Source organism: Aplidium turbinatum, chromosome 10 (assembly GCF_918807975.1).
Source record: "Aplidium turbinatum chromosome 10, kaAplTurb1.1, whole genome shotgun sequence".
Classification (NCBI taxonomy): Eukaryota; Metazoa; Chordata; class Ascidiacea; order Aplousobranchia; family Polyclinidae; genus Aplidium; species Aplidium turbinatum.
In genome coordinates, this window is record NC_137481.1 from 21,459,289 (window position 1) to 21,473,043 (window position 13,755).

The 13,755-nt window shown below is 38.3% G+C and overlaps 1 protein-coding gene across 1 annotated transcript; it reads left to right on the top strand.

The window, feature by feature from the left end:
• Positions 1-6,264: 6,264 nt before the first annotated feature.
• LOC145777939 (uncharacterized) lies at positions 6,265-10,676 on the top strand. Its single transcript, XM_082589301.1, has 5 exons — positions 6,265-6,387; positions 8,032-8,193; positions 9,369-9,431; positions 10,246-10,374; positions 10,533-10,676. The coding sequence occupies exons 1-5, from the start codon at positions 6,265-6,267 to the stop codon at positions 10,656-10,658; spliced, it is 603 nt and encodes a 200-aa protein (XP_082445427.1). The 3' UTR covers positions 10,659-10,676.
• Positions 10,677-13,755: the final 3,079 nt, after the last annotated feature.

Consider the following 13,755-nt stretch of genomic DNA (forward strand, 5'->3'; position numbering starts at 1 on the left):
TCCTCTGACAAGCCAGGGGTGTCAGAAACCAAATTAGCAATCGTTTGCGCAGCTGTTCTAACACAAGCTGCTTGTAACAAAGTCAAACAAGTCCCCTTAAAGGGCGAAGCTGCCATTAAGGCCGTAACACGATTTTTAAAGAAGATAAATGGCATATTATTACCATCGTAACCAATCAAGGCCGCCTTATCGAAAAACGTCCTACTATTTTGGTATTCAAAAAAGCAATCCTGCTGTTGAGAACTCGATTTAGCGGGAGAAGACAAGCTATATCCCTTAAGGGGCTGAGTAGGCTCAGTCACGTGGACAGCCCGATCACGATCCTCACACACGTTAAAATCAGGAGACGCGATACGCCTCTCACAACCACCCAAATTACGTGTAGCTGGGCGATCAAAACCTAGCGGCGCAGAAAACTGTGAAGGGGGCAAAGCATTACTACTAATGGCGGCCCCGTGACCTGTACGCTCTGGGGGAGGAGTTCGGTTGTAATTCGCAGACCTTGGCTCTACAGCATTCGGAAGACCCTTAGCCGCGGCCCCGAGACCTCCTGAAACAGCTGGAAAACGTGTGGATTGCCCTGGTCCACTCACAGGTTGAACGGGCGTTCGGAAAAGGTTATGTAAATTAAACTGCGATTGATGTTCATTTCTGGAATGCCTAGAAGAGCCCTTCTTAGAGCTACGCCGAGAGCCCACCTCTGATCGATATTCAGCTAAAACTACCTCTTTACGTTGTTCAGCCCTCAACTGAGCGTCTTTGAGTGCGAACTCAGCAGCTCTCGCTTCGGCTCTCGCGGCGGCCTCAGCAGCTCTCGCTTCGGCCTCAGCTCTCGCGGCAGCCTCAGCTCGAATGGCCTCAGCTCTCGCGGCAACCTCAGCAGCTCTCGCGGCAGCCTCAGCAGCTCTCGCTTCGGCCTCAGCTTGTATCTGGAGCTCCTCTCGTCTTAGCTGCAGGTTAATTTGTGCCACTATCCGAGACGAAGTCCTAGACATCCTAGTGCTTACATTTGAGGCGCTATCCTCAGGATGTATGTCAGCATCCAACATATCTGAGAACTCACCTACTTTTTGTTCAAAGTTATTTTTTAACGAGTTAAATTCGGGATCTACCCTATCACGAAGTTCTGCCAAGATTGCAGAGTTAAAGATTTTAGTCAAAAGAGCATGGAAATGCCGTAATTCCTCTTCTAAAGTAGATAACTTAGATCTAAAAATTAACAGTTCCTGCTTATCACTCAAAGAACCTAGGGCTACAGAAATATCCCCAATTTCAGTCAAAATATCCCGTCTAAGATGCTGGGCCTCTCGAACTGACTTAGCCTCATCGTTACTGGGTCCCTCCCCAGAATGGCCTGCCCGACCGCAAAGAACATCATCAGGCTTAAACTCAGTCGAGTCTACGGCGGTCGAGTCCTTGTCGCCACCGAGTGTAGACATATTAAATGTTGGGGCTAAATTAACAATTAAAAAAATTAAGTTACACAAACACACAAAATTATTAGGCTACAGTAGTTATAAAAAACTTAACTGCAAAGACCGTAAAAATACAAAAAGAATTTAAATGCACGATACCGTAGCTGTACGGGTATGAAGTCCTAAAGTCCACAAACTTGCTTGGATTCTTCCACTTGAATCTACAAGCACAGATGGATTGTCTTTTAATCTTCTTTCTTGCCAATGAATGTCAAAGTTATTTTTCTTCAGTACCAAACTGAGAAGAAATGTCTTTACTTTTCTTTGCTTCTGTAAGAGTGTAGACTACCAACCAACAAATCTTCTTTTATTATTTCTTGTACTTCTAAGTAGTTCTTCTGCACTAGCTGACAACAAACACGTCGTTTATTTTTATGCCTTCAAGTGCTTCTTGGCCTACCAGCTAACAAAAATCGTCTTTTATTTATTTTTGCTTCTAGTGCTTCTTGGCCTACCAGCTAACAAGAACTCGTCTTTTATTTTTTATGCTTTAATTTCTTCTTGACCTACCAACTGACAAGAACTCGTCTTTTATTTTTTATGGTCACAGCGGTAAACCATAATCTCTTCGTGGGAAAATTGTAACATAAAGTTCCCGGATCCGTTTGTCTGCATGTAGTGACCGAAAAGAAACACTCCTTGAAACGTCTATTCTTAAAGTGTATTCCTGTAAAATTAGCCCGCGGCTATCGAAATCGAGATGCAAAGCCGTACACCTCTAAAACTGTCACTACGATACAGATTACTTGGATAAAAGACGGAGAGTTTGTCCAGCTAGCAAGCACCAAATAAACCAGTTAAATGTGCGACCGACTTCCAACAAACAACTTCAAGAATGAATCAGAAAAATTTGTGATAACTCAAAGGCACGCCAGCAGTTAGCGCGACGCAACATTTCATGTTTAAACAGGTTTCAACAGGTTTGACACAGGTCTTACGAACGATGGCGCAATTTTGGCTCATGTTTTAGGAATTTCCATGACGTAATATTCAGTAGACTTGAACGGTTTTTATATGACGTTTGACCAGGCGAACAACCGTCTGGAACAATGTCCTTTTCAGGAATAACATATTACAATTTTACTACATCTGAATAAAATACAATGGTTATTAGGCTATAACTATAAACAGGAAAAAAACAAAAACTGCTCAGTACTTCTGACTAGCTCAAACTCAACGATATAGGCTCTGCGAGAATCAAAGGTGTTAACAGATCACATGATGTGATGGAAAGGCAAAGTGCGAAAAAAAAACTAATTTTAAAATACAAAGAGCAAGAAAGATGAGCCACAAGCATACAATTGTCTGTTCAAAGGTGGATTGTTACGTTTTATGTAGGCTACAAGGCTTCTAAGATTTTTTTCATCCCCATATCAAACTAAAATCTGAGTATCAAACTAAATTCTTAGAAGCCTTGTCCCTTCTTCACACTGTGCAGTTTTTTTTTTTTTTTTTTCTGTGAATAAATTTATTATGTAGGAACCGTTGTATTTTGTTTAGATATAGGCCTATACAAAATTAATGTAGGCCTTATTATCTCTGAAGAGAACATCATGTGATTATCGAAAACGTTAGAAATTTGTTTCAATGTAGTTTTTGTTTTCGGTGAGTGTTAAAATAAACCTAAATATGTTAAATTTGATTAAGTTACTTGGCTTTGTATGCCTATGGTTCAGCAAGAAAAACTTTCTATCAAAGCTCTACCTGTAACACTAACAGTAACCGAAACACCGTAGTTATACCGAAATCGCCAAGTCGTTACCGAAATCGCCAAGTCTATCAGAAAGTAGACCGTTTGAGAAGGGCTCTTGTTTTTAACGGCTGTCTAGGTCCGGTAGGCCTAGTGAAACTGGAAAGTTGTAGTCTACAAAAACAACGTTTTGATCAATGCACATAATCGCATTGGAAAATGGCGTGCTTGAACGTAGGCTAAGTTCGTCTTGTTTTACACACCTTAAATAAGCGTTAGCTACAATTTCTCTTTTGAATTAATGACTATTAAATGAGAATGGCGATGTTATTTATAATGTCATATCATCGTATGACTTGATAGCCTACTTATGGCTATGCGGAAGTTATACTATCATAATTTATACGATGACTTGTAGTGCAACTAGGCTTTCATCATCAATATATGTAGCCTACTTACCGGTATTGTAAGCTACTTTGTTGCCAATAGGCCAAGAAGCGTAAAGTTGGCTAGATGAATGGGCAATACAATGATAGGCTACAAGGAGCTTGAAAATTCAAACCATTGAAAAAGTTTAAGTAGGGTAATCAAATTTAGCTAGGCTGCTTGTCTATTTTCAGGATAAGTAGCCTATATTTTGCTATGTTTGATGACAACCCATTAGCTTTTTGGGCTACCCAACAGAAAAACAATTAAGCATATGGCTGCCCCCAAACTCTAAAGTTGAGTTCCAAAAACTGAGAGCCTGAACTCAGAAACTTAATTTTAAAAAAGGATAAGATTGTGTTGAAAAAACAGATAAAGTTTGTAAGTCTATAGTTTTATATTTTTTTGGAAACCAGTAGCCTTTAAAGTGTTCAGTAATTAAAAATATAGACCGCTTATAGTAGCTTATAGTATTAAAAACGCTTCGGAAACTAACCTAAACTGTTTTCAGCTTCTGGGTTCAGTAGAGCCCAATCTCGAAACGTTTAGCTTCGTATACACAGAGAGATGTACTATGTAAGCCTAAGCATGTTTCAACAGTTTAAAAGTGGGCTAAAGGAATTTTTTCACTTAGCATTTTCAGTCAGGGCCTGATTTAGCTGATGGGGGCCCGAGCACTTTTAGATCGAGGGGCCCTTGTGCAAAAAAACTTTTCTCGCCAAAGGCGCAAAAAAACACTTCTACGTCTATAATTGCATTAATCCAGCACTGCACAGCATTTTGCAGAAACTTTAAAGGCTAAAAGAAAAAGAAAATAATAACACAAAATCATATTTTTTCTACGTCAGGAGGCCCTTTAAAAGGGAGGCCCAGGACACCTGCACCCTCTGCCCCTCCTAAATCCGAGCCTGTTTTCAGTACAAAACAAAACTTCGTTCCTAAACTTTTCATCAAATTTTCCTACAATCTGTTTCCAGTAGTTTGCTCATTAGTAACCTGGTCACATTAGTCAGTGCCCAAAACTTGTTCAATCAACGCTTGTATTTAAAACCGTTTTTAGTTACGAACACTTTTAACGTAGGCTTTCACCTTTGCTGAACTAAATCAGCGTTCATCAATTATGATATCTTCATTTTGGTCATTTACTGGTAGTTTGTTTATTTGATAACTTTATTAGGATTGCGAAACCAGTGGAATTTTGTGAGAAAAAATATTTTTCTGTTCAATAGACAGAGGATTGACAACAACGTAGTTGGGTTACATAATGCCAGGACAGTGATTTTTACTTTTTTTTTTATTATTCTACCACCCAATGAAGAATAGTCAAAAGAGAGAGAGAAATAATTTTTTTGCTTTATAAAAAGTAACACGCTACAATCAACTATAATTGAGAACGTGGGCTGCCAATCCCAGTAAATAACAAACAATTCGCGATTATTTACAGCATGTTGTGACTAATCATAATGACGCGGCATCCGCAGACCTCTGGAAAATCGGCACGTAGGCTAACCGTGATTAACACTTTCACTGCCAACCTCTGGATATCCAGTGACAAAATTCTAAAAAATACACTCTGTTTGCAATCACCATAAATCTGGTCTTTGTTTGCCAAACTGCATGAGTCTGACTGTTTTAGAAAGAGGAAGACTTGTATTGTCTAATAATTGAAAGAAATTACTGGGTTTGTATTTAAATTTTTTCTGCAATTATCAATTATTTACAAAAAACTGTCATTTTTTGTGCAAAGTGAAGTATATCCAGTTCTTTCTTCGCAAAACGCATCAATATCTCCGTGACAACCTTTGTGCGGCAAGCGTAGTACTTGCCTGACATCTACCGGTGAAGTTTATCACAGTTTGAACATTTTTTTCAGATATCTAAACGGAAGCGAAAAAAAATCAAAAAAACACAGAATTTTTTTAGTTTGTCAGACATTTTAGTCATTTAAGGCATTTTAAAAAGAAAATACATGAAATTTGTAAACATACTATAAAAGACTGTTGAAAATGCAACAACTTTCATGTTTTGATTTTTTTTCTAGCAGCTACGGTTCTCAAAATACAGCAGTTCAAAATCAAAGCCTTTGCTCAAGCTAAATCCTGAAAATTTCATCAAAAAAAGCGTGGCAGTGAAAGTGTTAAGGAAGGTTCTACCAGCATATTGAAGCAATGCTTACAGAAAGACAATCAAAACAAATTAGAACTATTTGACAGTGCATTGTGTTTTCGTTAGAATGGAATAATTAACTAGGGCCTAAATTTGAAAAACAGCAAAATAAAGATTTCAACACACATGAGATATGTTAGCTTACAATTAAATCATTTTTTCTGGAAAAGACGTTATAATGCAAGAAACGAACGTATGAATAATTGAATAGTATACATTGAATACTCGATTTAAGATTTTCGATAGTTATTGCTGTTGCGTTTTTTCATCTAATTCTAATGTATAGTAGAGGTAGGTCACGTTTTGTCCAGCAAATATACAATGTTCCGCCGGAAACGATAAGATTGTTCTGTTTTCGTAATTTCGTTATTTTTGAGCGGCCTAATGTTATTCAGCCCAAATACTTTGTTAAAATTTGTTGTTGTTGATAAATGTTTTTGCATCGCCAGTAAATGATCACAATCAAACAAAGTGTGAAAATTGGTATATAATTGTTAATTAACAAGAATGGGCGTAAGTGGAAATGTCTGTCTCGCTGTTGCCGGCTTTCTAGTCTTTGCTAGTGGGCTCACGTTAATTCTAACTGGTGTTTTTGTGGCTAGACCTGGAATATGGGCTGAAGATTTTGAGGTTGGTAGAAACAAATAAGTTTCTATTTTTTGTTATTTATGTACAAAAATACAATGAAGCATAAATTGAAGTGAATTGCATGGGCTACATGAAAATGAATCGAGACATAATATTTATTTGCATTGCAGTATTATAGTTGGTTGATTTTGAATCTTTATCCTCGGACTGACAAAGCTTTTGATAGGGGATTCCTAGTAATTTCGAATACTTGCAGAGGCTTTGAACGTAGGGCTGGTTACCGAGACTGGTAGAGTGTTGAAATTACGATTGTTGAAATGTTATTGTCGGAGAATTACTCCATTCACTATAATTGTCGCTGAATGGAGAGCAGCCTTGAAATGCGTTGCTCAAGCGCACACCCCGAGAGCCGAACCAGCGTCGAGTGATCTTTATTCGAGCACGTAACCACTAAACAAACGGAGCGGTAGATAGTATATTGTAGATTCTATTGAAATAAGCTTAACTGAAGATGATCTAGCTGCTAGCTGATCGAAATCGATTTTTAACTGTTTATGATTGACTGACTCATGTGAAAATACGTTTGTATTGTATTACAAGGTATATAACCGAGTTGTACATGTCAAGTATTATTGTGGGTACAACTGTCAGAGAAGTATTTCATTTTCTTGAATGCAGTAAAGCAAGCAAATTGGTTGTGCGATAATTTTATAATATTTTTGTTGCACCAATCAAGATCGACTTAAAATACAAGTTATTAAGCAAGACTTTCTGATAATAAAACATGAAACTAAAATTGCTATCCGGCTCAGTGGTTACGCGCCAGGCTCAAAATCACGCGGCACTGGTTCGACTCTCGGGTTGTGCGCTTGAGCAACGCATTTCAAGACTGCTCTCCATTCAGCGGCACCTGGTGAATGGAATAATTCCCTGGCAACAACACTTCAACAATCGGAAACTTCACTCTGAAATCTCGGTAACCGGCACTACGTCAAGAGCCTCTACAAGTATGCGAAACTACCAGGAATAACCTATCAAGGCTTTGTCAGTCCGAGGATAAACATTAAAAACCAACCAACCAGGTGGGGTGATCAAATTGTTCAAAGTAGCTTACTACAAGGGTAAAAAATAAAATGCTTATTAAGACCACTAAAGTTGATACAAAATACAATTTCGTAGTTGCACTATAAACCCCATATAGTCGCATCTATGATCGATTTCTCTGCAGTTTAGTGTATGGAGACTGTTACTAAGTTAGAAAACAATGCACGACTACTATAAAAAAAATTAAGCTTAGATTTATTTTGTAATCTTGTATTACTTATTGTGATATTATGTTAAGTTGTTTAAATGCCACATTGTTGTGCATTTTGACTGTGTTTGAATAAAAACCCAAATATTATTTACGTCTGACAACGTAAAAAGTATGGCTATTTTAATGAAAGCATGTTTCGAAAAAGTTTGGCTTTGTTTTATTTCAAAATTTGTGTGCTTCATGAAAAATCGATTTTTGCTTGTTGAGAAAATAATTTGGTTTCTAACTTCCACCTTCAGAGCAATCGTTTGTAATGTTTTTCAACCATACGTTGTCTTGAACTGTTCAAAAATTACACATAATAATTGCTTTCAAAACTAACTTGCCAATATAATTCAACAATTTAATATTCGATTCACCCTCTTTCTTAGATGACAACATGCACTGCAGTGAGAGACGAAGAACTGGAATTCAGGCAGTGCTCTTGCTCAACAGGCTCAACAGGGTCTCAATATGACAACGGAGATACCTGTTACTCTGTCTATCCTTGTGTGCAGGTCTTTGTGGAATACAAGATACTTCAAGCCTTTAACGTAAGAATGAATGCAGTAAATACTTTCACTTGCAGCATAACTGACAATAGCATGTTTGTACTGTACCCAGTAAGGCTATATGTGTTTCAAGCACGTGGTAAAGAACTGATTAGTATACCCTCTTTGTGTTTGTCTGTGGTAAGCCTGGATTAATGGCTGGCTGTATTAAAGAGTAAAAAGGTCCACCTACTGCGTTCCGTTTTATGTAAAGTAGTGGGAATAAATTGAGGAAATAACATAGCCTAGTCACACGATAAGCTGAAAAAACATAAAGTTCAAAAAGTACAGCAGGTAAACAATCATAGTTTGAAAATATAATTGAAAAGGAATATTTTGGGCTGGTAATTTAAACAAGATAGGCTACAGCCCCTTTTTGTTAAACGTACTTTTTTCAACAGGAAGCTCTCATCTCGTGCTTCCTAGTTATTGTTTTCTGTAAAATACATAGCCTACAGTATACTCGATTGTGTTAAAATAATGAATGATAAAAAAAGCTTTGTTTAGGCGTTTACTAAAAGCAGATCACACCTCTTTTGTACGCTTATTTGCCGACTATTGCTTTCAAGGATGAAGCGCAGTTGTTCTAAATTAGCACGCACATTTTATAGTGTTTTACACTTGTGATCAGTAGCGTAGCCAGGAATTTTGAAAGGGGGGGTTTTGACTACTCAGCGGCGGGGGGTCTGGGGGGCCCCCCAGAAAATTTTGAAAAATTACTTTGAATTTGGCGCATTCTGAGAGCATTTTCAACAAAAATGTGGGTACGAATATTCCTGTAAAATGGTGCTGTCTGGTAGCATAGCAAAAGGATAAGATCATGTTTTCTTCGGCATTTTTCGGAAATAAAGCTAAGTCTCTGTGTTTTCTTGTTGCTAAATCCTGGCTGAGATGTTTGAATGTTTGGTATTGGCAAAACTCGCTCTTTTATTGCAATTTTGTTTAAAACTAGGCAATTTTTTTTTAGACTGAAAGCATCATTCTCAAAATCGTGACGTCACACGCGTGCCAAAGGGGGGGGGTTGTAACCCCCAACCCCCCCCCCCTTGGCTACGCCACTGCTTGTGGTAGATTGAAAAGAAACTTTTATTTACCCAAATTGTAACTTTTATTTATTTGAGTAAACTTTGATTTAATTTTTTAAACTATTTCAAAATTTACATTTTATCATAATTCAGGATACCACTACTCTCGTATCAATGGTTCATGTCAACTCATTGATTGGAGTATCAAGAAGCGACGTAAGTGAAAATACATTCAAGAGCAAATGTAAGATACGAACGTAGCCAGGAGGAGGGGGGCTTGGTAATCGTCCCCCAAGACTTTGTCTTCCCTCCCCAAAAATATGTTTCAGTAGTATTTCTATAACACCAGTGTAACTCTTGTTGGATGACATTTGCCCCCTAAACGTTGCTTTTGCCCAACATTTTCTCTCTGGCTACGTCACTGATTTAGAAGCAAATAGTGTGATTTGATAAGCAAATGGACTCAAAGCTTGTTGCAGATTAGAACATTACATCATACAGTTGTCGTTAGTTTCCAGTCGTCACCTCTTTCCCCCAATAGCTTGATTGCTCAATAGCAGGCTTTGCAAATTAAAAAACGACAAGATTAACCAACGAAGCCCAGCTCGGTGAGTCGCTCGATCGCACGCACTCTGGAGACATATTTCTATTTAGAGCCCCATTCTATAACTAAGAGCTTGATGAGCAAACGTAAAAGTCACACTGAGCTTGGTAATCCATTAAGTCTGTTCATTGACAACTCAAGATAAGACGGCTGAAATTAATGGCATGCTGCATTGCTGTAGTTTCAATTCTTCTTCATAGTGGTTTGGTGCTTCACTCCCATGGTTTGGTTTGAATCTTCATCGTCGGATTGACAAAGCTTCTCATTTCTGGCAGATTTCATCCCGTGTTGCTTCTTTGTCGAGCTGGAAAAAGTTATGTACGGCGGTCGTCTTTTTTAGTCCGTCTCTTGTTCTGTAATGTTCTTTTTAGTAATCTACATAAGACTTGTTGATTGCTTTTCTACAACTAATTCAATATCTTATAGTGTTCTTATATCCCGTCATGTTCGAGATACCCAAGTAGCAACAGACAAGCCGTAGACAATTTTCTCTTACAATACGCAACGGTTGGTACTAACAGAACCTGCTTCTACAATCCTGAAATTCCAATGCAGGTGAGATATTCTTCTAGTTTAATTTCTCAAATTTGATGAATTTATAACAAATTAAATAAAATATGTATAAAAATGTGCCGAGTTCCCCTTGCCTCCCCCATCTTGACACAGCACTGTATGTATCTAGATACCGTAATTGTTTTTTAATACTTTTTTAGGTGATCTTTAATCGAAATTTTGGCAGAGCCGACATCCTCGCAGCTCTTATTGTTCCGGGTGTCATTTTGGGAATTTCCCTTATATTGTTACTGATCGTTTGTTTTATAAAAGTGCGTTCAAATTAGATTGAATTATCAGCTTTAGATTGTGTTGTGTTTAATTAGACATGCTATAAACAAAACACAAAGTCAAGTACGGGTGATGGAATCCTCACAGCGCGCATGCGTTGAAAAGTCGTTTCTCAAACCTTTTTCAGGATCTTATTTTCATGCTAATACATCATCAAATCTAGAAACAACGTTGATTAAATATCGTATTATTATAAATTAGATCAAATAAATTTTATCTTTTACTGTAACTTCTAATGCTTATTAGGCTACTTATGGTAGGCTATATTTTACAATACATTCAGTGCAATATCAAGTGTAATTTGTTGATAATAGTGCAATGCGATGGCATTGATTTTATTGTGTGAAATTTTTTTTTTCGCACAACGCTCAGAGTTCATTGTGTGAAACGTTGACATTCCATTGAATAACTTATTCATTGTTGTGTTTGTAACTAATTTAATTTCATTACTTTTTTAAGGGTTTGTGGTACCTCGCACTTTTCTATACACGAAATTTCAAACCATGAATATGCAATTTAATTTTGCACAAATCAAATTGGAAGAAAGACTTACAATTAAAAAATGTCAACATACCTTCAAGGTGAAGAAAGGCGTTCTTCCCGGCTATCAGCACAAGGCTGATTACTCACTAGCACAGCGAGCTGCAGTGACGCTTCGCTAACCAGAACGGTGTAGCTTCCACGCCAGCCATTGAGACCTCCAATTAAACGTTTAAGTTATTTTGGCAGCCGATTGTAGCATCGAATAGACAGCGATAGACACGTGTTTCGCCCATGAGGCTGGGCTCATCAGTATCGCACCGTATTCTTGCCACTCTATCGGCTGCCAAAATAACTTAAACGTTTAATTGGAGGTCTCAATGGCTGGCGTGGAAGCTACACCGTTCTGGTTAGCGAAGCGTCACTGCAGCTCGCTGTGCTAGTGAGTAATCAGCCTTGTGCTGATAGCCGGGAAGAACGCCTTTCTTCACATTGACCTACCCCTGGCACCTGCTGGTTTTGTTGGCTCTTTCTTTCCACAAAGATAAGAGTTAAACTAACTGGTAAAGCGGCGGTCGATTACTCAAGTGGCAGACGGGTCGCCCGGTTCGTCGCAGGGCTTCTTTCTGGGCTATGCAGAAAGAGCCTGTCTCCCTGGCCCGCTCCGCCATTCTAAATTTGCGGACGGGCCCTATAGTTTTTCGATCCACACTCTCCCTCCACAGGTACCTCGACTCCCCAGCCTGGCCCTCGCGACCTAAGCTGGTGGACTTAACCCTCCGGGTGCATCGTCACCCCATAAATCACGCCGCTCCCCGCCGCCGCGGGGTGTGGCAGGCCGGTTTCTGAAAGTCTTCGACCTGGCTATGTTTGTTTGTGCTCTCTCGCCGTGTCAATTATTTGTACCCGTGCGCTGTTGATGCAAATAAAACAGTTTAACACTACGGTGCGATACTGATGAGCCCAGCCTCATGGGCGAAACACGTGTCTATCGCTGTCTATTCGATGCTACAATCGGCTGCCAAAATAACTTAAATACCTTCAAGGGTTAATCTACTTTTGTGTAGGCCTACTTACGCTTAATTCATGGGAGGGAAAGCTTTTTAGGTAAAAGAGCCATGAAAGGTAGGCCTACATACTTGAAAATGAATTTCCGTGAGAGCCATATAATGCAGTGATTCTCAACCTTTTTGTTTTGGCGGACCCCTTTTGGTAACTTCGAAGCGGTCGCGGACCCTTAAAAAAAATTTATCTGAAATTTTGGTGTATCGCTTCTCTTATAATGAAATCAAATGTTTCATAAGTTTCGAAGCCACACACTTAGAAGAATTTGCTGAACTCGCAACAAATTTATGACGATTGATGACATTGACGAAGTTATGTTATGAGCTTTATGTTGGCAGACAGCATCAAAAATCAGTAATCTATATGTTGATTTTATGTTTTTCTATAAATTTTTATCACAAATCAATATAATTTTGCCACCGTTACCAAGAATTTCTCCATTTTTTCATTTCTAATCAATATTAGTTTGTTATAATCTTTGTCATTGCAAAACTTTGAGTGGTGATAGACTGCTGCTAAGTTAAGCATTGTTCAATAGACTGCTGTCTCAACAGAATTAATTTGAACATAGCCTTATTAAAAAACTAATTCATTTTTATGATATTTTTTTAGTTAGGAAACTAAACTTTTGTGCAACGTCCTTTGAAAGTTCAAAGAACATCGCACCAGTTCGTTGGGAAGTACAGTTTAAAAATCAAGGTAATACACAAATAAAGTACAACCAACCAATTTTTAAATTTCGCCATTTATCAATCATTCTGCAAATTTAGAAGCTTTCACGGACCCCCTGAAATTGCTTCGCGGACCCCTAGGGGTCCGCGGACCCCCGGTTGAGAACCACTGATATAATGCATACAACTATACATATGTGATTGCTATACATTAAGTTTGGTACATTCAGAGCGTATTTTCAGCTTTAAATTGCGAAGAAAAGTTAAGATAAACTTTTGCGTTTTAAACTTTAAAGTGCCCCTGACAGGTTGGATCCAAGTATAGTAACTTTTTAAAGCATTTCCTAGCGCAGAATTACACTTAGCGAACTTTTTAATCTTAACCTTGTAGCTCGACTGGTTAGGGCGTAATTTAATCAAACGACTGCTCCGCAGCGCCACCACAGGCGAAACTCCATATTTCACTGCTCTGGGACGACTTTGGTGGTATTACGTCATCCTAAGTGGGTGTCGTTAGCAACGGATGAAACAAACGCTTCTTAGATGTAATTGGTAGATCACAGTTTGGTCGGAGTTGGTACAAGCAGTTGCTTTTTTCGAAGATTTATTGTTTTTTGCAGTTTAATAAAACTGTACTGGATACGTTCCTACAAAACCTAAAATATACTTGAAGTGAAAAATGAAGAAATCGTACGAATCATCATTCATATTCAATTCATCATCACTATTCAAAAATAAATAAAAGTTCTCTCTCTCTTTCATAATGTGCCTTCAGTTGGCCATTGAAATCCTGTGTAACGGCCATCTGGATCTGGAAAATTGTTTCGGATTCGCCAAACAATACATGACGGCATTACAATCCGATTGTTGCTTCCGA